At 41.1% G+C, this 24,415-nt stretch overlaps 2 protein-coding genes across 6 annotated transcripts in view; one reads left to right on the forward strand and one right to left on the reverse strand.

The window, feature by feature from the left end:
• TMEM19 (transmembrane protein 19) overlaps positions 1-3,519 on the reverse strand; it is a 28,056-nt gene extending 24,537 nt beyond the window's left edge. Inside the window, exon 1 of one of the 2 annotated variants that reach the window (XM_033161724.1) lies at positions 3,282-3,519. The gene's annotated coding sequence lies outside the window, so the exon portion shown is untranslated. The remainder of the gene's footprint in view (positions 1-3,281) is intronic. The other variant, XM_033161726.1, reaches the window with a different exon arrangement.
• A 445-nt stretch (positions 3,520-3,964) lies between these two features.
• Positions 3,965-24,415, forward strand: part of ZFC3H1 (zinc finger C3H1-type containing) — a 34,069-nt gene continuing 13,618 nt past the window's right edge. For 3 of the 4 annotated variants that reach the window (XR_004427475.1, XR_004427476.1, XM_033163054.1), the window contains exons 1-20: positions 3,965-4,742; positions 8,219-8,638; positions 10,099-10,160; positions 10,471-10,669; positions 10,808-11,034; positions 12,988-13,111; positions 13,684-13,781; positions 14,430-14,633; positions 15,222-15,386; positions 15,640-15,777; positions 17,250-17,368; positions 17,648-17,794; positions 18,614-18,788; positions 18,955-19,086; positions 20,366-20,914; positions 21,015-21,124; positions 21,755-21,886; positions 23,468-23,589; positions 23,978-24,079; positions 24,242-24,361. Coding sequence is in view for 2 of the 4 variants with exons in the window: in XM_033163054.1 (XP_033018945.1) it covers positions 4,148-4,742; positions 8,219-8,638; positions 10,099-10,160; positions 10,471-10,669; positions 10,808-11,034; positions 12,988-13,111; positions 13,684-13,781; positions 14,430-14,633; positions 15,222-15,386; positions 15,640-15,777; positions 17,250-17,368; positions 17,648-17,794; positions 18,614-18,788; positions 18,955-19,086; positions 20,366-20,914; positions 21,015-21,124; positions 21,755-21,886; positions 23,468-23,589; positions 23,978-24,079; positions 24,242-24,361 (3,940 nt within the window). In the remaining 2 variants the exon portion in view is untranslated. The remainder of the gene's footprint in view (positions 4,743-8,218; positions 8,639-10,098; positions 10,161-10,470; positions 10,670-10,807; positions 11,035-12,987; positions 13,112-13,683; positions 13,782-14,429; positions 14,634-15,221; positions 15,387-15,639; positions 15,778-17,249; positions 17,369-17,647; positions 17,795-18,613; positions 18,789-18,954; positions 19,087-20,365; positions 20,915-21,014; positions 21,125-21,754; positions 21,887-23,467; positions 23,590-23,977; positions 24,080-24,241; positions 24,362-24,415) is intronic. The other variant, XM_033163055.1, reaches the window with a different exon arrangement.

Below are 24,415 nucleotides of genomic sequence, written 5' to 3' on the forward strand. Positions count from 1 at the left end.
ATGTCCAACAGGTAGATCATGATCTACCGGTAGATCACTGGATGTCTGTAGCAGATCACTGGTAGATCAGTGGCTCCCCCCAAAGAAACTAAAAAATTTTGGCTGCCCTAAAAAAACTCAACATCTTTGCCTTGCACCCCTAAAATGACCTGAACCACCAAAAACAGGGCTTTCCTTCCTAAAAAAAAGCTCAATGTCACTTTCCTCCTCCCTAAAGAAGCTCAACAAGTTTTACATGAACCCCCCAAAGCAGTGCTTTCACTTTGACCTGAACCCCCTCCCCAAAATGGGTAGATCACTGTCAGTTTTTAATTCTGTGAGTAGATCGCAGTCTCTTGGAAGTTGGCCACCCCTGAAATATAGGAAGGTGCCAACCAATATCACAGTTCGCTTAATATTTATAAGACAGATTCTACACATGCTTATTCAGAAATAAGCACCACTGTGTTTAATGCAGGGCCAACCCACCCATGAGGCTAGATGAGGCAGTCACCACCTCAGGCAGCAGGCTGGGATCAGCTGGGAGGGGCAGCGGATCCAGGCCTTGAGCATGCCATTCACTGCTTCCTGTGCTTGTCACCCACCACAGCCCCCTCTTCCTCCATTCACCCCTCCACTACTGCCTGCTCCTCTCCAGCCTCCTTTTTCCTCCCCAGCCTCATTCAACATACTGGAGCTTTCCTGGGTTGCCTCGTTGCAGACCCTCCGAGTGTCCCTATTTTCCAGGGACAGTCCCAGATTTACAGAAGCCATCTCAGTTTCTGATTTGATCCCGGAATGTCCCACTTTTCCTTAGGATGTCCCTATTTTCATCGGGGAAATGTTGCATGGTATGGAGCTATGCGACCCCTAAGCCAAGGAAATAAGCGACTATACAACCTTTAGAACATATACATACAGATATCTGTATAGGGATTTTTTTTAAAGTTTTTATATACATATGTTGGAAGCTGCCCAGAGAGGCTGGGGCAACCCAGTCAGTTGGGCAAGGTATAAATAAAACAAATTATGATTATTATTGAATAGGATGTCCCTATTTTTATTGGAGAAATGTTGGGGGGTATACATTCGCCACAGGTGGTAGTGACAGAGGGTGTGTATGCCATTTTCTGTTTCGCCTCAAACAGCAAAACATCCTGGGCCGGCCCTGGTTTCATGGGACATAACTCTGTCCTAAGTACAGACATGCAGCATTAAACTAAGAAGGGTTTTCCAGATATAAGTCCCAGTGAAATGTACTAAGCAGGTTAGAACTACATTTGTGATTTTCTGAAGTTTAAAATTGTCCTTGCCACTGTATCTAAACGTATCCCATTCAGGAGGCACACAGTACCTTGCTACTTAATTGTCACTATACAGTACTTCAATATTTCCTCTGAGCAAACACTTTCCTTTTCTCTATTAGATAATGCTGTGAAGCAGAAACTGATACTAACTGATAACAAATGAAAAGAGAGCTATCATAAGATCTGGGTACATTTTAGACATCTCTGCTGCAGAGTGTCCAGTATGTGGTATGACATTCTTTCAGACATAGGATTGCTCTAGTTAAAAAGTTATTATATGTCTCATAAGCATTCTCCTAAAAACAAGGAGAAACTTGTTCCTCAGTTTTGTAAAATAAAGTAAATCATTAATCAGGTTCCCACAGTCCAATCAGTATCTAGAAAGATATACCAAAAGGATACCAATTGTACATTTTAGGAGAACAGTAAAAAGATTCTGCTGCAGGTTTCAGTTCTAAGAATTTTTTTTATTTGCATATCCCAGGATAAAAAGGACAACTCTTAGAAAATGAAATTAAATTACAAGCTCATAGGATGCACGTTTACTCAAAAGTATGTCAAACTGTGTTCAGTGGAATGTACTGTTTGTGGAGCATGAATAGCATTGCAGTGTTTCCAAAACATTACTCTAGCTATCCAGTCACTAGAGACTGATGCTCACTGTCAACTTCAGCTTTCAGAGGGCACTTGAACAAGACATTCTCCATGGGCCCCCTCCCTTGGTGAGTCTACCACTTTGCTGTAGCAGATCCAGGGGGCTCTTGTTGAAGGGCCCCTTGCTGGGCTGTGAATCCTCAGCAGGTGCCTGACCTTGCTGACCCTTGATGCCAGCCCTGTTGACGCTGTACCTTTAAGTTGTCCAGTGAAGCATGAGACACTCAACCAGCCTCATCTTCCATCTCCTGTTCTTTAGTACACTCAACTTAAACTCAACTGCTTCAAATCCAGACTGCGTGCTGAGAAATATTTTTTTCTGTACAGTATTTTGTAATGCAATAATTTTCTACCTGTGTTCTTGCTGCTGCATGGAATAATGCATGAATCTGATCTTTGGAGTTGTTAAGTAAAGTATTTAAACTTATTAGCAGTATGTTCTGTTCATTGAGAGAGGAGGGAAGCAAAAGGTCTAACAGCCTATATTCCTCATGCTTCACTGTGTTGCGTGATTTTGTGGTTTTAAACTCTGCTGGGGGCTCTCTCCTGTTGATGAGTGAGTTTAGCTCACACTTTGGATCTAGGGATCCAGCCTGCTTATAATCTATCAAGGCAATGTGGGTAGGTAGTGATCCCCCTCCTGCTTCTACCAAAGTGAATGGAAGGCATTTTCCTTAGACCAGCATTATGGGCTGTGTAAATTCTGCCATCAATGTCTGCTCCTCCCTGTCCTGCAAATGTCTCCACAGTTTGGCTGCTACACTGGAGTTGTGTCAACATAGCGCCGTTGCATTGGTGTATCTGCGCAGTTGTGTCAGCATATCTCATATAGCAGTAGCATCAAAGGGCTTCTGCCATGTAAGCCACTTAGCCGAGTGACTGAAGCATGGGGTCCTTCCCCATACAGTATTTGCTAAAGTGCCACAAAACTCGCGTGTATTTGGAAAATGACAAAAAATAGTATGAGCTACACTGAGGTCTTGTAGCTTGACAGCTGACACCTTTTAATTATTCCAGATGACTTCATACGCCTCTTGAAAATAACAACTTCAGAACTTTTTCAGATGGGTGGGGTATAAATAATAAAGTATTATTATTATCACCATCACCATCATAGGTAGCCAGCTCACTGGAGAATGACAACCATTTCTCCAGAGTGCTTTATCCTAAACACAAAAAAATCTACTGGATTACACCAAAGCCTGCGTAGCCTGGAATCCCATTTCCTGCAGTGGGGAGCCGGATGTTATGGGGATGCCCTACCATCAAGCGATGAGGGCAACAACAGCTCTCACCTAGTGTTCTTTCTGTTATTTAATTATTATGATTAAGTTTGATTACCTGGCCTTCAGCAGCAGTTCCCAGGGCAGGCTGCAACCATTTAAATTAAAAAATACAACAACAACAGTTAAGTAACAGTAGGGTGGATCCCGAAAAAAAAACGGTGTCAAAGGTCAGGGAAAGGAGGCGCGTCTTCAGCCTTCTCCGAAAGCGGGTCAACGGAAAGGGGCCTCGGATCTTGGAGGCAGCCTAGAGCCATCTTTGCCTCGTTCCCTATCGAAAACTTCACTCTCAGTGAATCTGATACCACATCTCACGGCAGCGGATTCGCTTGGGGCCCCTAGATTCACTCTAAGCGTCGCGAGCGGAGTTTGTGTCGACCCTGCTGCTGTGTCTGAATCTGCTGCGCCCCAAAGGAGTCGCCTCAGTGTCCACTGAAACGGCCGCTCTGAGGGGATACAATTCCAGAACCGGCCCTTTCCCTTTAAACTTCTACTGTTAAAGCACCGTTATTTATTCTTCCTTCCCACGGACTGCTGTGTAGAACTTGCTGGTGAACAAGCAGGCGACCCCCCCCCCCCACCGCTGCCCATTGCCAACGCACAGCGGAGCACTACAACTCCCATCATGCCGTTCGACGTCCCCTTTGTGATGTTTTCGCTGCCCCTTCCCGGAGGAAAGAGAACCGCGGTGGTGGGGAGGGGGGCAGGAGAGAGCGAGCGAGAGAAGCCGGAGCTGAGCTCTCGCGAGAGCAGGCACCAGCAAACGGGGAAAGGGTGGTGTCGCGCGTACAAGTTTGGGGTCTGACTGGGCCGCGGCCGCACTCGGCCAAGGAACCGAAAGTGAACGGCGCGCTCGCTCGCGGTGGACGTCAGCTCGAAGTCGCTCCCTGCCGCGTTGGTGAGCGGCCGAGTAAACCCCCCACTATGGCGGCTCCTGCGCCTGAGGGGAAGGCGGCGGCGGCGGCCTCGAGCGACCTCTCTCCGCGAGAGGAAGGGGAGCTGGAGGACGGGGAAATCAGCGACGACGACAACAACGACGACGGGCCTCCGGAGCCCAGCAGCAGAGATGGCGGCAGAGGCGGCACCACCACCAAGGGCCCTTACGCCAGGCGTAGGCCGCCTCCCGACCTGCGGAACAGCCTCCTCCTCTCCTCGTCTCGCCGCTTCTCCCACTTGCGCCACCAGCCTCCCCCTGAGCTCGGACACCTCCATGGCCGAGGCGGCGGAGGCGGCTACCGACTCAAGGAACCTTTCCGGCCGCACCCGCAGCAGCCGCCTCCGTCGTCTTCGTGCTCGCGGCTGCCGCCCGGCTCTCACCAAGACCCCGGCCCCAGGCTCTCGTTCTGGGAGCGCAGCCACAACGCCCTGGACCGCTTCCGTTTCCGAGGAAGACCTTACCGGGGCGGAGGCCGATGGGGCAGGAGCCGAGGAGGAAACCCCCCGGGAAGACCCCCCGGGGGAGGTGGGGGAGGGGGCTACGGCGGGAACCAGGGCTGGAGGGAACCCTCTCCTCGGAAATGTATCCTTGCCATTAAGGAGAGGCAACTTGGCCTTTCTCTACTGCTTCTCGCAGGAAATGGGGTGGGGTGGGGGGTTGCCTGTCCTGGTCCCTTATAACACGGAGTAGTTTCGCCCCAGAGTGGATTGGCCTGTTTTGTTTTATCTGGTCTGGGTGGAGGCCGTAGTGACGACAGCAAAAAGGGCAAAACGGAAATGAATGCAGAGGGAGAGTGTGTGTGCGTGTGTGAGAGAGATTTAAGGTTCTGCGGAAGTGAAGTATGTGATCCGAGACAGAAGATGTCATCTTGTAACTTGGGAGGAGCCTCATTGACTTTCAGATGTGATGCCTGAAATACTTGAAACACTTAATGAGTGTTGATTTTACATTTAAGCAAGTTTGCTGGCCACGCAGCTGGCCTTTAGTTGTGTAACCGAAGATGGCGGGGAATATTCTAACCAAGGAATGCTTAAAGTTTGTCCTCGACCAAGAATATGTTTTTAATTTTTGTCTTTCTGTTTTTAGGATGAGAAATGTAAATTTCCTTGAAATGTTGAAGGCATAGGGGGAATAGTTCCCCCTTTATTTTGAGGGTGAGGAACGGAAACATGCAATTCTTGCATCAGTTAGTATATAGTACAGTGGTACCTCGGGTTACATTCGCTTCAGGTTACATACTCCACTAACCCAAAAATAACGTTTCAGGTTAAGAACTTTGCTTCAAGATAAGAACAGAAATTGTGCTCTAGCGGCGCAGCAGCAGCGGGAGGTTCCATTAGCTAAAGTGGTGCTTCAGGTTAAGAACAGTTTCAGGTTAAGAATGGACCTCCGGAGTGAATTAAGTATGTAACCAGAAAATAGTTTATTTACCTTGTGCCAGAATGACAATAAAGATGCTAGGCCTGCATGAGCCTCTCTGGATAGAGTGTTCTACAGTTCATGGTTGCTGCCTAACTGAGGCGGCTGGGAAATGGAAGCCACCCACATCTGGAGGGCCACAAGTTTGCCATGTCTGGTCTAATATTTAAAAACAACACTTTGAGCCCAGAAACTTGACTGGGAAACAGTACAGCTGATAAAACAATAACATAATTAACGTAACATATCCCAGTCAAAAGCTTTGCTGTCCTGTTTTGGACCAGCTGCGGTTTCCAGACCCTTTTCAATTGCAGTAATGTAAATGGGAGGTTACTAGAGCATGTGTAACTATTCCCAGGCTGTTTCCATCTAGGTATGGCTGCAGGTAACATAACAGTATAAGTTGATAAAAGCTTTTAGTATCTCCAGACAAGACCGTATGGAGGCAAGCGGAACTTACAAGCAATGAATGTACTGTATGCTCTTGTCAGAGCTGCAGTTAGGTGGCAGAAATTGGAGATTGCTTATGTTTGTCATTAAATTTAAATGTATATTCAAGGACTCTGTTGCTTGAGTAGCTTATCATTGTCAGAAATTCCAACAGTGATTAATATCTTGCACATTTATTATTTGAACAAGTAACTTTTGCTAGAGTCATATTTTTTAGTTACACATTGTCCAGGACGTAGTTCTTGTCCGGTTTACTAGTTTCAGTTTTGCCCATGAAATGAAAGAATAAAAAAGGCATATTGTGGGGGCATACAAAGAACTGTTTAGTTTGTTCTGTGTGAGCTGCATGTAGTAGTTTCCTCGTATGTATCTCTGTGTCTTTGTGGAATTATGTAAATAGAGAATAGGATAAAAGCTGAGGCTTCTCAATTGGTGATGCTGTATATTTTTACTCTTCTCCCAGTTTTATTCTTCTAAAGATGACACAAGAAGTTGCTTTTGCTTCTCTTTGGTTGCATTCTATTTAGAAGCAGATAGCTTGCTTCAATGCCAAATTAAGCTTGTGGTATGGTAGATAGAGTGGTGGACTTGGAATGTTGACACTTGGGTTAGAATCACTGCTTATTCCAGATAGTTCTGATGGTGAGTTGCTGTCTTTTCAGCTTTGCCTGAAAGTGGTTGTGAGAATAAAACAAGACAACCAAATGTATTTCTTGTTGTGATCACTGGAGGAAAGAAACTTAGGAAAAAGAAAATCGGTTTTGCCTTCAAGTCTCTGCATGTAACTCAGTCATTACAAGCTGAGTTCAACATGTTGCAATTGAAGCCTATGACTGGCTCAGTGTGGAAGTCTGTTTTGGCTAGCTTTCCCCCCTTGACTGCTATGAGTTTTCTGTTAGATCAGCATTGCCCAACCTGGGACTCTTCTTTTGGACTATAACTCCTATTAGCTCCTCACTGCATAGCTGGCTTAACACATGAGTAAGCTTCTGTTTTTGAAAAACCATCGGATTGTGTTACAACGTATTTTAGGATGCTTCCCAATCAGAGGCAGTTGTTCAAAAGAACCACTGTAATGAAGTAGTGTGTAGGCAGCTAATTAAAACCCTGAAGCCCTAGTTCTAGGGGAATGAAGAAAGTACATAAAATGATCACTGGCCACAGAATTGAGCTCCCGGAGTATATGGAGTTTCATTTAACAGAAACAACTTTCTGGTCTCTTATCGTTGTGAAGACATATTTGAAAGTAGGCAACATCTAGTGAAATCAGGCCTGTGATAGCTTAATACTGCTAGTAGTTAGAGGTGAGCAGCTGTGCCTGCACTACTGGTTGCCCATATTTAGGGAAAACCAGAACGTAGTAGAGCAGTAGTAGAATAAAGTATAAAAAGAAGAGGTCTATATATACACATATCCAAATAATTTTATATATACAACAATTGGACTCAATTTTTAGCACAGAGTGTAAACAGCCTTAAGGTATATCTGTGTCATAAATGAGGGCAATTTATTTCCCTTCAGACTCTGCACTAGACGCTGTCATGGGTTGCAAGCAGAGGTAGAGAAAGCTCTGTTGCACATCCAGAAGTCCTTGTGCTAGCAGAATGGTTTAGTTGGAGACTGCCTAAAATATCAAAGTTCACCAAACTAAGTTTTTTTGACCCCTTAAACTTAAGTAGATCTGCCACCAGCTTATTTAAATATGAAAGAGGCCAGCCAGAAGTAGTTGTCTATTGATAACATTTAAGATTGTGATGATAAATACTTTAGGGGAGGAAATCATCTGAGATGTGTACAATGAGAGTTGGCGTGTCCCAGGAGGGAAAGAAACCAAACTGGTTGTGGCAGTGGAATTGAGGTCAGGAAACCTCTTCAAAGGGGTGGTTTCATCCCTGGCATCAGATGTTTGGAAAGAGGACAAGAGAATGCCGGTTCACTTACTGCAGAATCTTGTAAGGAAGCACTGTGTGAGTAAACATGGAAGTTGTATGTATTATCTCCTGCATGTTGAAACATGATTGAATTGCTGTTTGGAATGAAAGGTTTCAGAATATATTTTAAACATGGGGTTACAGTAAATCACCCAGGAGCAGAAATTAGATTTCAGTGGCTACATGGTTTTGATCACTTCCTTACAATGGTGCAAGTGACAAATGTACTCTAGACCATTTTCTTAATAAATAAATTAGCCAAAAGCTTTGGAAAATCTCCATCTAGAAAGCAGAACTATTCATCTAAGAATGATAACTCTGTTGAAGAGAGTTTTGAGGATCTGTTGTTGAAATATAAGCAGATTCAACTAGAACTTGAATATATTAATAAAGATGAGAAACTGACTCTGAATAACAAAGAGGAAACTGCTCAGCAAGGCAATGATGAAATGGCCAGTCCTGAGGACCAAGTATCTACAGAAAATATCAGTATTACAAAGGATGCTGTAAATGAAGTGTCTCCTGAGGAGAAGAATAAAGTGTTAACCTTTCAGGCATTTGAACTGAAGCCTCTCAGGCAAAAACTGCCAACCCTAGCTGAGAGGAGCAAGTTGAAAAAAGTGAAAGATGGAGTAAAACAAGTGTCACATAAATCTGAATTACTGGATGCCAGTCAAGGTAATTGTTCTTTATGAGGATAAACTCATGGTTTTATCCTTTCTGTAATTTTTTAAAGTGCTTCTGCTTGTGACAGAGTAGCTCTCATTTTTAGAGACATTGTAATGTTGGCACAGATTACAGTTTGTTGTTTTTATTTAACTTTTACTACTGGTAAACAAGTGTTTTGAAAATGTGACATTTCTTAAGAATGTTTATATCTTGTTTTACTAACAGAATATCACTTAAGTAAAGGCAGCCAAGAGAATCAAACAACAATCTAACATATATTAAAAATACATTGTAAATCTACCGACAGCATACAAATCAATATGGCTAACCTGATCAAAAACACTCATCCACCCCACTCACACAGAAAACCAAAGACCACCACAGCCAACCACAAATGAACAACCACACCCTACGCCAACCCCGACCTCTCTCACCACCAAAGGAGCACAAGCGAACAACAGAGAACCTGCACAAATGATGCTGACACCAAACCCTACATATATTAAGTAAAGTAGAAACATCACCGCCCAACCCCACCCATCTCTCCATCCCGCCCACCTCTCCCCCCTTTTCTCCCTAATGTCTCAACAAACGAAACTGATGTGTAAAAATGTTACATGAAAAAATATGACAGAGACATTGTATATACCTTTGTAAAACAATAAAATCCTTAATAAAAATATTTTAAAAAATAAAATAAAAATACATTGTAGAAATAATGTGTAGGGGGAATTCCATGCCCTCATTTGTTTGATAACTTTGGCATGCACTTCTGTTTTATCTTTCCATTCCTGGACCATTGTTTCCCTGGGAACTTGGAACAGATTTAATCTAGACTGCTGTTTAGTACTGGAGGAAAATAGAGTAGTATCCTCTGGCACCTCCTGTTTTGTTTGAGATGTTTGTCTATTTTTCTACCTTTTTGCTGTTGGAAATGCTGCATGTTTCATTTGAGGGCATAGCAGGCATTCTTTACAATACTAGTGTGGACAAACCAAGCCTGGACCTGACTGTAAGAGTAGATAGTTTGGAATCTATAGTTTTGCTCTATGACGTGAGGTCTTGAGCTGATCTTGATATTGAGTTTGGGGGTGCCTGGGACTCTGCTTGAGTTTCTCTCATTGTGATGCTGATGCTTCTAGACCTTCAGACCTTCACAGAATTAGTGGAAGTATTACAGTGACCAGGGAGCATGAGTTTCCCCCAGTATGAAGTACAACTCTTGTGTGATGTAATAATAAAATAAGAGAAGACAAGAACTTAGGGGAATGTGTGCTTGCTTTTGCACACAGGGCAAGTATAAATTGGGACCATGGCAAGATTAAAAGAACCAGGCATATAGATTTTGCAGCATATTCTGCTTAATATACATGTTAGAAATTTATATGTAATATGACTGTTCCTTTACATGCTTAATTGCATTTACTTTGTCATTGTGCTTGATAAAATATATTATTTATATTTTTAAGCAGCAGATGAAAAAGAGCAAGGAGAACAAAATCTTAGTCCATCAGATGCTGCAGTAGAGAAGGTAAGTGAAGCCACTTGTTTTTTCCAGCCGCAAAAAAGTCACTTAAAATTTAGCTCTAGCCTAATGTATACTTACAGTGCAATCCTATGTATTGTTGTTTCAAAGCAAGTCCTACAATGTTAAATGTGGCTGACGCCTGAGTAAAATGTGTTTTAGGATTCTGTATGTAAGGTTTGAAAACCATCCTTCTGTGGGTACTGTAACTAGTATTTTGCATAGAGTGAATTTTTTAGTCAAAACCTTTTTAAAAATAACAGTTTAATGATGAATAAAGACCTGAAGTGTGTTTGTGCTTTTCATTTCACAAAAGAAATTGCTTGATGAAGAGGAGGAAGTGTCAGAGTTGCAGCTAAGACTACTAGCTTTGCAGTCTGCCAGTAAAAAGTGGCAACAGAAAGAGCAACAAGTGATGAAAGAAAGCAAGGAAAAACTTACAAAGGCAAAAAATGTACCACAAAAGATCAAAACCAGCACAAAATCACATTCGGCCAAAAAAACCAGCACTGCAGGTAAATGGTTAAATTGGTGAGCAGTGGCTTTCCAAGTTGAGATCTGTAATGTTTAATATTTGACAGCTTACTTTCTCCATAGATTTGTTCTGTGTCTTTGGAAAAATAAGTGTAATTAATCAATACTCTTATTTAAAGCTAAACAAGCACTGAGGAAACAGCAAACAAAAGTGTGGAAAAAACTGCAACAACAGAAGGAACAAGAAAGGCGTCAGAAGGAAGAGGAACAACGGAAACAAGAGGAGGAGGAAGAGAGAAGGAAAAGGGAAGAGGAAATAAGAAAAATCCGTGATCTTTCAAATCAAGAAGAACAGTATAATAGGTTTATGAAACTGGTTGGAAGCAAGGCAAGATCAAGAAGCAAGGTAAATTGACAGACATGGATTATGGCTTTAACACAGAGTGGAAGTACTTGTGTGTAATTAATGTTGCTGTTGGGAGTGGGGTGGGGTTTGCTCATCTTGGTAACCCATGATCTGATAGGATTAGATTAGATTAGGACCTGAGGGTCTTAGCTGAAGTCTCCTTGGATATGGACATATTGGTCCTGGACAACCTGCTGTCTTTCAGCCTGTTTTCAGCTGGGCTTTATGAAATAAGGGTTGTAAAACCTTTGGTAGTGCTAGGTAAGCAAAAAATGCTGAGCATTCTGGAAAATCAGAACTTTTAAATTCAAGTATATTATACACATTAAAAAACTGAAAGTCTTTAACATTGGGTGTTTTTTCTCAACCTGATGGTTTTCAAAGGAATTACAAATGGAAATTGATACAGATGAGTAGGAAGACCAAATTAGGCATAAAATTCTCACTAAGTAGTGAGGCCTTAAAGATTAGTGGCAACACTGCTGGGGCACTGTAAATATTAAACTCATTTTGTTGGTCATGTTTTTAAGTTGATTAGGAATGGTGGTGTAAATATCCATGATTTGAGAATTTTCTGTTGTGAGCAATGCCACAACCTCTTGTGTAAAATGGCATCCTGGAAGCACAAGGGATTATTTCCACTTGTGTTTTCATTGGGGAATAAAAGCAGCGACTGGATGTGCAAGGTGTTGTAACAGTGAGAAATTGCAGAAATTACTGAGTCCCTCCCAACTATATTTCTAACTGTAGCACATTCTTCCCCAGAGGAGAATCTGAAGTAGTTTTAAGTTCATTTTGAGTCCATAATACGTATTCATGGCTGATGGTGGAGTTCAAGTCCTACAACTAGGTTTTCGCAGGGTCAGCTCCAGGTTTGAAAGAGCTCTCTGCCAGATGCCCTCTGTACACCCCACCATAGCTGTCAGCTTTTTCCTTTTTTTAAGGGAAATTCCCTTATTCCGAATAGGATTCTTCGCAAGAAAAGGGAAAAGTTGACAGCTATGGACCCCACTCCCTTGGCAACACTAGATTGAGGATGAGGAACCGTCACCTATGTTGTTGTGGGCACCAGTAGAAAAGGAATGCCTTCTCTGGGGCCTGTTCTTTTAATTTTCTTTATTTCCTGGTGCTTCATTGAGTGTTTGGAAAGAGAATTTAATTTTGAGGGATTGGGGACCCTAGAGGAACACAGATAGCAGTGCTTCCCCTGCCACTACTGGCTGACCACCTTGACAACTTCTCTCCCTACCCAGAATACCATAGTTAGTCACCTGGATTAGGGAAGCAGCAGTGGCCAGCCAGCAACAGAAGAGAAGCACTGCACTCTACTACTCAGGGCTTCCTGGCCTATTTCCACCTGCCTAGGATTGTAAAGGCATTTCTCTGTCCGTGGCTCACTCTCTTTTTCTTGCAATGCTTCCAGTTGGGCCTCACACCTGATGTACACCCCAGGGAAGGGAAGGAACCCGGGGTCATTGGAGACAAGGATAATTACAGTAGCAGCAGCTGTAGCTGCTTCAATCAGCACTCAGTAATTTTTAAAAAAGAGGCTGACATTAGCCTTGTGATAGGCCATGCCATATGCTGACGCCAACTGTACCATTCTGTTGTCATGACCTAGGGGATCATGATTATTCACTTTTTTACAGGTTGGAAATGGTTGAGAGATTTGCCTTCCCACACACTTAAAAATAATTACAGTATGACGATAGCTTTGAAAAATGCAGTGTTTTGTAAAAACAAACTATTCTGCTGCTTGCTGTCCCATACTGAAACCACATTTGTTACGAGAGAAGATCCAGCAAATAGGGGTCAGTATTTTGCCACTGCTATTTTCCCCGTAGCTTTTCTTCCTGCATGTGGGCAGCTATTTGAGGCAAAATTGGCAACATTGCATGTGTTTAAGAAAGGAAATAAAATATATCTGAGCCTAACAAAACTTTTTTTGTGTAGTCTTCAGATAAAGACTTGAGACGATCATTAGATAAGCAATCTACTGAGAGTGCAGGAGGAATCTATCAATATGATAATTACGATGAAGTTGCCATGGACACAGAAAGTGAAACCAACTCTCCTGGTAAGTGTTAACTTACCTAATGTGTGGATTACAACATTTTATTTTTGCTAATTTCCTAATGAAGCCATAATTAAAGCTTGTGTACTACTGTTTTGATTTACTTATTTACCTAATGTTATGGCTGCTACATGAAAAATAAAAAATTCAATAGCTGACCCAGCATAAGAGCAGGAGCAGTATGCAATGAGAGAAATTACTGCTTACTCTATTGTTTGGATCTTGATGATTTTCATGAATTGAAGTACAGTCATACCTTGGTTTTTGAATAGCTTAGTTCTCGGAATGTTTTGGCTCCTGAACACCACAAACCCAGAAGTGACTGTTCTGGTTTGTGAACCATTTTTGGAAGCCGAACATCTAACGGGGCTTCTGCTGCTTCCGATTGGCTGCAGGAGTTTCCTGCAGCCAATCAGAAGCCACACTTTGGTTTTGACAGTTGAATGGACTTCTGGAACGGATTCCGTTCGACTCCAACATACAACTGTATCTAAAGTTACATTTGCGTAGGTTATATAAATAAAATCTTGCCTATTGTAACCTTTTATTTTTTGCTTTCCATAATCCTTTTGTAGCATCATCTCCAGTGCAGCATCCGTATTTTGAATGCCCTGCTGGATACTTTTCTCCTACCATTCCACAAATAACACTGCCTCTTGCAGCACAGACTTCAGTAAGTGATTTTTCAAGATGGACGTTTTGAAGTAGAAACATTTGAAACCAGAAATATTGTTAGGCCAGCCTATCTTTAAATTATGATGAGCTGATCTTCTGTGTGCATCCCTTCAGGCTGTCTTGCAAGTTATTTCTTCTGGTGTCTATTGAAATGGGACTTGGCCTGGATCAAAATTATTTCTAGTCCCACTCTTATTACTGATTAATGTCAGTACTAATACTCACTGAGCTTCTATATGCTGTGCTACCTATTTCTTCTACTGGAACTATAAATAAAAAATCCTGAGGGGATAGCTCCCCAGTCAGTATATAGCTAGTTAACTACTAAACTGTTGAGCGTTTTGTAGATTTGTGGCTCTTAAATGTTATTTAAGGAACTAAAATGGATCTTATAATTACTTACCTGGGAGTAAGACCAACTGCTTAGTGCAATCCAGTACTGGTGATTAATAGTTTTGAATAAGCAAGTCATTCTCTGTTAGTTTCTGTCTTGGAAAATGTTGATTTTTCAACTGCAGTATCTTGGCTTTTGGAGTTGCTGATGTTCTGTATTGAAGTGTAGCATGAGCCAGATGTGCTTGGTGCACTATTTGGGAAGGTCAAGTAGTAATTAAGCTATTTCCCTTTTCCTCTCCGACATTTTAAGGCTTTGCCACCAGGTAGCCAGTTGTATGTGGAAGGCATTTCAAGTGCTTCTCTTGAGCCACTTCCACCCCTTCCTCCACTTCCACCTGAAGAACCTGAACAGCCACCCAAACCGCCATTTGCAGATGAGGAGGAAGAGGAAGAAATGTTGCTACGAGAAGAGCTACTTAAATCTCTAGCAAACAAACGAGCTTTCAAACCAGAGGTATTTATCACTTCTGAATATAGCCACTAGATGTCAGCCCTGGTGTATTATGATGTGCATTACACCAGAAACGTTTCTTGTGTTAGTTTGGAAAAACAAGTGTGACTGGACAACTTGAAGGTGGCATGCAGTTCTTTAACCAGTGTAATCTGTTCTTTAACCTTAAAAGGAGTTTAAAGCTCTCTTAAGGTAAAGGGATCCCTGACCATTAGGTCCAGTCGCGGTTTAACCCACAGCGCCACCCACGTCCCTTATAAAGCTCTCTTGGTTAGGGTTAAATTTACTGTAAACTGAAGAAGTTGCCTCCCACTTGTTTGGTATTGTCCTAGCTATTTCAGCTGGATAATTAGTAGGATTATGACATTTCACATGGCTGAAATCTGAGTGAAGATTACTTTACTTAACGCCAATGGTGGCCATTTCCATGCTCAGTGGCTTCTATTGTCATTAAAAAATCTATGCCTTCTAAAATGGCAGCTTCTAACAGGTTGAGCAGGCTATATTTGTGTTACTTTTTTGCAATATCTGTGTATTTAAATGTTTAAAAGCCTTTCACAGTGGATTTTCTGATTATTTATTTATTTATAGGAGAACTCAAGTAATAGTGGTCCACCTTCACCACCTTTCCCCAATAACTCCCATGCCGTGCCAAGAAGTAATCTTTCAGCCGTCAGTATTAACACTGTTTCTCAACCTCGTGTAAAGAACACGAAGATTATTAGAGTACCAAGACTCCCACGAACAGTGATTACGGTAATGAAATATTTTTTACTTGGCTTCATATAGGAAGGCGCATCATGCTTGAGGTTAACATTGCCAAAGTAGGGCAAGAAACTAACATGCAAAATCCTAGGTAGTTGGTTTGTGCTGATTCAGCAGCTGGGAACAGTAGCATTGGAGGTGGGTTAGGTTGGTTCCTGTGTACTGTTTCTTTCAAAGAAGAGCAAGGCCACTATTCTTAAGAGTATTGCTCACTCAAAAATTATTTAACCTTTTATTTCTTTAGCTTCCAAAGCACAAGTCAGTCGTGGTTACACTGAATGATTCAGATGACAGTGAATCAGATGCAGAACAACCCATCTCAGCTGCTAGTGTGTTTGGTGGCCTAGAATCTATGATCAAAGAAGCTCGAAGGACTGTAGAGGTAAATAAAATGGATGTGGAAATGACATTCTTTGAAAAGAGCACATGAAACCTAGTTTTTAAAATCTTTATCTCCATTTGCTGTATACTGCAATGGCCAGCTGTTTAAATGAGACTTCCTTGTCTATAGGTAGGAGAACAGGAAGGACAGACCCTCCAAGTGTCCCTATTTTCTGCTTTTCCTTAGGACGCCCCTATTTCATGGAGAAATGCTGGATGGTATGGTGTTATCTGACCCCCGAGCCATCTGAAGGCAATCTTGTATATAGGGAGGGTTTTTTTTAAAAAAATGTTTTATTATGTTTTTATATATGTTGGAAGCAGCCCAGAGTGGCTGGGACAACCCAGTAAGATGTGTGGGATATAAATAGTAAAATTATCATTATGGAATGGGACACCCCTATTTTTATTGGAGAAATGTTGGAAGGTATGAGTAGACTTAATTGGTTCAGAAGTCAGGAGAAAATTTATTCCTTTCAGAGAAGAGTTCATCCCAGTCCTTGGGCCTGCCTTCTGACAAGGAGTGAAAGTCATTGCCAGCCTTTTATCTTTAAGTACATTTTCCTCCCTGCTCCTGATGTGAAAGCAGGAGCTTAGTACTTGTTCGCACTGATCCCTTTGGGTAGCCATACAATAAGCAGATCACTTGTCAGAGCTCCAGGTGTCCTTTCTCATGTTCTCATTCAGTGAAGGAGGTCCTGTTTCACACTCTTGCTGGTGAAGACTGTTAGATGAGCACAGGAATCGGCAGCACTGCACTGCTTTCTTGTCCTGGCCCTCATTTTTTCTTGGGGATATGAGGTAGTCAATGTGTATTTACTTTGGGCTCCAGCAGTGTGGCAGCAGTGTGCCTCTTTCAGTAGGTGTGTGCCACAGCAGGTTTTCCAGGGAATTGCCCATAATAGTCTGTTTACTCTGGAATCCATTGCAGAATGTGGTTCTGCTTCAGAGTATCCTTGTTCTACCTGGTCTTCTACCATTAAATGAAAAAGAGAAGTTGGACATAACTTTACAGAAGGAATCTTCATAGCTAGGTAGGAGAGCATGTAAGATCTTGCCAGCACTAGAGAAGGATTTGACTTTTGGGTGGCTGTGGGGGCAATTTGTTAGGGTATCCCATTAAAATAAGCTATAACTTGGACTCCTAATATCCTGTTGAAAGTGCCTTTTTGCTACTTATTTTTTATATTTCCCCGGCTATTCCAGTTCCATTGTGGATGTCTCATTCTTTCCTCAAGTCTTACACTTAGTTTGTTCTTACTCAAGGTTTTTTTCTTTCCAAAACTGGAAAGGAACTCTCCTTTTAAAAGAGACATAGTTGGTTGACCCCGCTTTCTGAATCAGTAGAGTTAATCCTGTTCTCTAGATAGAAAGGACCTTTGTGGTAAATCTAATTTCCCTTTCTTCAATAATTTCAGTTTTTTATTTCGGTTCGTATATAATATATAACAGTGTTGGATTCTTCTGTTATAGGCATCAAAACCCAAAGCACCTTTAAAATCTGAAAAAGAAAACAATCCTGTAAGAACCCCAGAGGCCTTACCAGAAGATAAAAAGATTGAATACAGACTCCTAAAAGAAGAGATTGCCAGGTATTTGGGCTTCACACAGTGAAAATCAAGAAAAGCACTTGAGTTGTTAGCAAAAAAACTGACTGATTTAAAAATCAGTGGCCTGATGTACTCAACCATATTTTTTAATTATTCTGTTTTGTTTATTTATAGCCTTGGTTTTATTTATAAATTATCTTGAGCTGTTCTAATTCAAAGTGGTTAGTGATAACAAATCTGATTTTACTTTCTTGAAAAATAAGTTTCAGATTTTTGTCTGAAAACTAAAGTTTTGAAAATGATGTGTCTTGAATTTTTTAGCAGGGAGAAACAACGCCTGATAATATCTGAACCCTTGAAGAAAAGTTCATCACCAGCAAACTCTGACGTTGAAGTTGATGGGGTTGGTAGGATAGCAATAGTAACAAAACAAGTTACAGATGCAGAGGCAAAACTCAAAAAACACAAGTAAGTCTCCTCATTTTAATGGCAATCCTCCGTAGCAATGGTTAGTATATGTTGTTTGTGTGTTTGGGACACTTCACTTTTAACTACATGCAGGTCCCACTATCTGCCCACTCGTTACGTAAAAATTCCCTTATCTGAACATGAGAACTTTGTACCCGTTCTATGCTACACATACTAGCTGATTTAGATATTGAAACAGCTGGACCTGCCTATAAACAAAACACTATGAGAGAATGACTTTCCTTAATCTCAGTGAAAACAAAACAACAGCTTTAAAGAAGCTCATTTAGTCCTCTTCTTACTTGTTTGCCTTTTGCTGGTTGGGGGAAGCCTGTTTGGGTGCTGTGCTCACTGATCCTGGCTCCTTAGTTTTCATTCCAGATGCCTCTCCCCAGCAGCCATCCTCGCTCTGCCCTTGTCTCCGATCCTCCCCTTAACGTGTGTGCAGAGAAGTTGCTCATGAAGGAGCAGCACCATGCATGATTGGAACTTCCTGCTAAGCAGAAGGATTGGATCTTGAATGGTGCTACTGCTTCACAAGCAGCTTGTCTGCTGGGAAACTGAATGGTGATCTCCCCACCAACCATGCCAGCTCTCCGCTTCTCTGTGTTTTTCTGCCAGTGCCTTCCCATCCTAGTGTAATGTTCCCTGCAGCTTCACAGCATTAAAAATCCCCCAACAATAACCTTAATATAAACTGTATTCTTAAATAATACCTAGATACTTGGAACAGTTTAGATGGTGGCTCTAATTTCACAACAGCTTTTGTATATAGAAATGAGTATAGGTGAAATTTGAACTCCATTTTCTTTTCTTTAGACTTCTCTTGATGAAGGATGAATCTGTGTTGAAACATCTATTACAGCAAGAGGCAAAGAAGAAAGAATCTGTTCGTCTTGCTGAAAGCAAGATTGCAAAACTTAATGAGCAGCTGCAAGCAGCAGAGAAGATACTAAATGCTAATAAAGTGTTCTTGAAGAAGCTTCAGGAACAAGTAAGTTGTCTTTTTCTATAGCACTATAAAATATGGTTGTTAAAGCGTAGTGTTGTAGGACAGTCACTTTTTACTAGACATATTTCAGACTAATTTGTTAGCTTATTTGGTTTATATCCGTGCTTGGGTTCAAATGTGACATCTGAAGAATGCATAAATATTTCAGATCCACAGAGTACAGCAACGAGTAACAGCAAAAAAAGCGCTAGCATTAAAATACGGAGAAGAGCTTGCTCGAGCGAAAGCACTGGCTAGCAAAGAACTTGGAAAACGAAAACTTGAATATGATCATTTTGGAGTAAGTATAGCCTTGAAAACTTAGTGTTAAAGAAGCGATCATTGTATTTAATGGACTTCCATTGTTACAGATTGTAGACCAGAAAACAAGAATATTAACTGAGAGCTGAAGTGAACCTCCAAACACACCTGTGCTTTATAATACCAGTTTTCAGTTCTTGGAGAAAACAAAAGGGATTGTTGTATTATGAACATTGGCCACAATCCAAGTAGCATTCAACTTTTTCTGCTTGCTAAGGAGGGTTTAGAGTTGTTTCTCAAAGGGCACCCATCCTTGCCACATGGAATTTGAAAGTGAGATTTTCAAATATGCTCATTTATTATCCTTACTATTAAAAAGTCAAAAATCCCATGGAATGCGCCTCAACTGTTGGGTCCATTCTGGGAAATCATAGCTTTCAGAGATCATGTTGAATATTAAAACTTGCGTCACTGTACCTAAAAGCTTGTTAACACTTCACTTTGTGCCAAGCCTCTGAAATGCAGCATTGCAGCATGATGTCAGAGACAACCCCCCTCTGCCCATTTCAGACCTAAGATTGGAACTGGGGAAGGCAGTGTGAGGGATTCTGTACAATGTGAAACATGCCCCTGCTCTCTAGGTAGTACTGAGCTCAGCAGGGTAAAGGCTTGCCTAGTAAGTGCAAAGAGAAAGCTGTCATTATGTATTCAAGGCTACACACTTCTTTCTGCCAGCTCAGATGGACAATAGGAGGCAGAGCTGGAGGCTTGACTTAAGAGTTTGTCAGGTGCTCGGAATATCCCATTAGAACAGAGACAAACTCCATCTGCTCCCACCAGCTTGGAGCTGCATGGAGGATGCAGAAACTGGCTTAGTCTGTGCCCTTGTTGGGAACCTGAAGTGGTCAGGAAGCAAGCAGACCAGTTTGGAGGTTGTATCTATTTGCAGACCAAGTGCACATGTTCCAAACACCTGACATGCGTAGAGTCAAAACAAATTCCAGACTGGGCTTTGGATTATCCATCCCCTCTCCACACTAGTCTCCTGGGGTTTGCCACCTTTGCTAAGGACTGAATGAGCTCTTCCCATGGAGAGCAAAATTGTGGTTTCTTTGAAATATACGTGAAATGACATAGATTAATTGAAACCCTAATAGTTATACCACTGGTAAATTATGGTGTGTTCTGTTTTTCCCATTTGTATGTGTGAATTGTCTGGTAAGAATTTAAACTACAAAGCTAGTCAGAAGTGTGTTTTTATTTATTTATATTGTCTGTAAATGTGAGGTATTAAAATTTTTGACTGTGTTTATTGCCAGCCAAACAAAATGTTGAAATTGGAGAAATCTCCTTCATCGAGCCCCAAGAAACATTCAGCAGAGCTGATAGCACTGGAGAAAAAAAGATTACAGCAACTACAGTATGAATATGCTCTAAAAATTCAGCAGCTGAAGGAGGCCCATGCACATCAGACTAAGGACCGATCAAATATTCTTCCCGTTACAGAAGAGGAACCTGAATTTGCACTACCTCAACCTTCCCTTCATGATCTGACACAAGACAAACTGACATTAGATTCAGAAGAGAATTATTGTGATGATGAAATTTTGTCCAATTCCACCAGAGAACGAAGGAGGTCTTTCAGAGAATCAAATTCTTCTACTAAACCTAACCTTAAGCACGTTGACACCCCCAAGCAAGAAACTTCAAGCAAACTTTCTAAAAAGGCACTAGAACAACCCGAGCTCTTTTTGGGTCTGAATATTGATGAACTGAAAAAACTTTATGGGAAAGCTGATGGCTTAAAAGATCTCTTGAGAGAAAATACCATGCTTATGGTTTCTAATGAAGAAAACTTGCAAGGGCAGGTAATTCAGTGTACTAATTAATTCTAAAATATCAAGATTTTTTAAATGAATTACTGTGGCTTGAGTCTCTGTATGGTTATATATTGCATCTTTCCCCTAGGAAATAAAAGTGGATGTAGACCCTTTCACAGCTCCAAGTAAACAAACAGAAGGGAAGCCATATCCGTTTGGACCTTATCATAGCCCGCTTCTTGTTTTTAAATCTTACAGGTATGAATACTGAGTTGATTAAGGATGCTATGTTGCATAGTGGCTTTGGGTATGGTTGGGGATTTCTGTTGTAAACTCCTTTATATGAAAGGATGGTGAGCTTTGGAGTAGCACTGGAGAACAGAGCTGTACAACTATAGCTACATTCATGATCCTTGAAGAGGAAGAACTCTGCAGATGTGAGAAATTAGAGCTTGGTAGCAAATGTTGCTAAATCGCTCTTGCATTTGTAATTGTTGCACTTTCATTTAGAACAGCAAACACCAAAATGTAGGCAATTTAAATGCATTACATGAAGAGGACACATACATATGTAAACAAAAAAACAAAGACAGCTACAAAATACATACAGAATACAGAGTTATTTCTTAAAAGTGGGTGGTAAGAGTTAAGAACTACCAGCTGACTTGGTCTTAAAGACTTTTGTGGATGAAAGAAAAACAAGCTTCTATTCCCTTTTGGGATGAACAGCAGGTGGTGCTACATATCTGCTTATGGTTATGATTATCTTTGAAAAGTGAAGTGATATAGGATTCAATTTTAGTACCGTTAGTACATGTTTGTGTGTTAACCATGAGCTAATTTTATTGGCCTGGAAATATTAAAATCTCATGTTGTTACTTTGCTTAGGTTTAGTCCCTATTTTCGAACAAAAGAAAAGCTTTACCTCAGTTCGGTATCCTACAGCAATATGATTGAGCCTAAACAGTGTTTCTGCCGTTTTGATCTAACGGGTACATGCAACGATGATGATTGTCGATGGTGAGTAATTCTCCCCTTCACCTCATTTTTTTAAATTGAATGATCTCTACCGCAGAGGTTATTGCCTTGGGATTCCAAGCAAATTTGTCATTTGATTAAGAAAGATTTTTGTCTGCTGCAAACCTAATTGCTTATGTTAAAAGAAAAGGAGCATTCACTTTTGTATCCTGGAAAGGATGGGAATGAGGGGAAAGGTACACAGATGGCTTTTTTGGCTGTGACAGTGGAGGGAATCCCTGCCCTTTGCTCTATAAACAGATCCAGGAAGAGGAGTACCAAAGTGCCTTTTGCATAGTTTTGAAGGCCTCGTGATACAAACTATTGGGGGGGGGATTCTGCCACCATTTTCTTGAGCATCCCTTGAATATACTGTTCCAAGAAAAATAGGTCATTTTCTGCCCACAGCAGGAGGGATTTAGCTTCTATATGAAGGCATCAGAACTTGCCTGTTCAGGTGTGGTTTTGCTGTAGTGTGTTTGTGTCCTGCTCTTTGCGTAAAAATAAATGAACCTGGAGTACATTTAAAGAAATCAGTACAGTGGTACCTCTGGTTACGAACGCTTCAGGTTACGAGCTCCGCTAACCTGGAAGTAGCTGCTTCTGGTTGCGAACTTTGCCCCAGGACGTGAACGGAAATGGCGCGCCGGAGGTGTGCGCACAGCGGGAGGCCCCATTAGCGAAAGCGCGCCTCAGGATAAGAACAGTTTCAACTTAAGAACGGACCTCCGGAACAAATTAAGTTCATAACCATAGGTACCACTGTAATGGTAAGAACATATATACCCAGGAGCAATGGCCAGTATTCTGAACTGCCAACAGCCAAAGCTCCAAAGCACGTTCTCATTCACCCAGCCAAGAAATAATATGCATGGTTAAATGCCCAGCGATCCTTTCTCCCACAGATAGGGTTTTGAAGCAAGGCTCTTGGAGAAGCCTTAATCAATGAAGTGGAGTGGGGTGGGGACACCTACAGGAAAAGAAAGCCATTGCTATTTGTGTGTGTTTTATACAGCACTTCTAATTTGCAGTCCTTTAGAAGTGTTAGAATAACCCATTTAGTCTCCTCATCAATTCTCATTTTATACACATTCTTCAATTTTGATGTTGCATGGTATTTGAAATCTATTATTATTATTATTCCTTTTCACTGAATTGAGTTGAGAATTACAAATTGGTTGCCTGAATGGCTGGACCCTGCCCTCAAAACACTTGTATTCAGCTGCTAGTAGCTGTATCATATTGACATATCTGTGTGACTTTCTTTAAACTTCTCAGATGACAGCTAACATTTGAATGTGAGGTACATTATGTCGGAGATGCTCTTCAAAGTTCACTTCACTTTTGAGTGATAAAAGGTTTGAGAAGATTACTGAAGTAGTCCCTATGAGTAATAGTGGCACCTGAGTATTAGGTGGAGTGCATATGTAAACTATCCTGTCTTTTATACCCTTGTCCTGCAGCTGCACACTTCTTAGAGTTTCTGGAAATGTTTTAAATGCTGTTTGAAAATAACATTCACTTTAGGCATGATGTTCACAGAGTCTTTGGTAGATTTTTAAGTGGGGTTATTTTCTATTTCAGGCAACACATGAAAGATTGCACTCTCAGCCGAAGACAGCTGTTTGAGGATGTTCTTTCGTACAATTTAGCTCTGATAGGCTGTTCAGAAAAAAGCACTGATGAAGAGATAAGCACTGCAACAGGTATGTTGCTTGTTGGTCTTGCCAGCAAAGGAATTCAGTTCTGCAATTAGGTACCTATTCTAGTTTCATAGCCAAAAGTTAAGGAAGCAAGCTGCTTCCTAATGCATGCTTCCACCCTGCACTGTATTAATATTAAACAAAAGGTGATTCAATCTGTAGTTGCTTTTTACTTTTCACCTGTGTGAGCTTTCAGCAAAGGATCATAAAAGTGGAAAGTATTTGCAGTTGTATTGATGGACATTGATGCCACCATTTTGAAACAATTTGTAGTGTTAAAAGTTTCATCAGAGTTCTTTGGATTTGGTCATGGATATGCAGTATGAATGTATATAGTTGAAAATTACTGATAATGATATGTGTCTTAGATATTGCTACCATCTTATTTCAGAAAAATATGTTGAAAAACTATTTGGTGTAAACAAAGATCGCATGGCAATGGATCAAATGGCTGTTCTTCTTGCTAGTAATGTCAATGAAAGCAAAGGTCACAGTAAGTAACTTTTTTAATATCTCAAGATCCAATCTACAGCAATATTCAGTGGGGTTTTTTAAAAAAAATTGTTGTAGCTGGATAAACAATATTTGCTTTGATGATAAAACATGATGTAAAGAATTTAATGTATACTTCAATTTATATCTCTCTTACAAATAGCCCCTCCGTTTACAACTTGGAAAGACAAAAGAAAATGGAGACCTAAGCACTGGGAAAAAACTCATTTGGACAGTGATATCAGCAGTGAAGAGGAACAGTCTTCTGGACCTATTAAATATGGTACCATTAATTATAATGCAATTAAATTTGGAATAAAAACAAAATAAAATAAAA

The sequence above is a fragment of the Lacerta agilis genome, chromosome 10 (genome assembly GCF_009819535.1).
Source record: "Lacerta agilis isolate rLacAgi1 chromosome 10, rLacAgi1.pri, whole genome shotgun sequence".
Lineage (NCBI taxonomy): Eukaryota > Metazoa > Chordata > Lepidosauria > Squamata > Lacertidae > Lacerta > Lacerta agilis.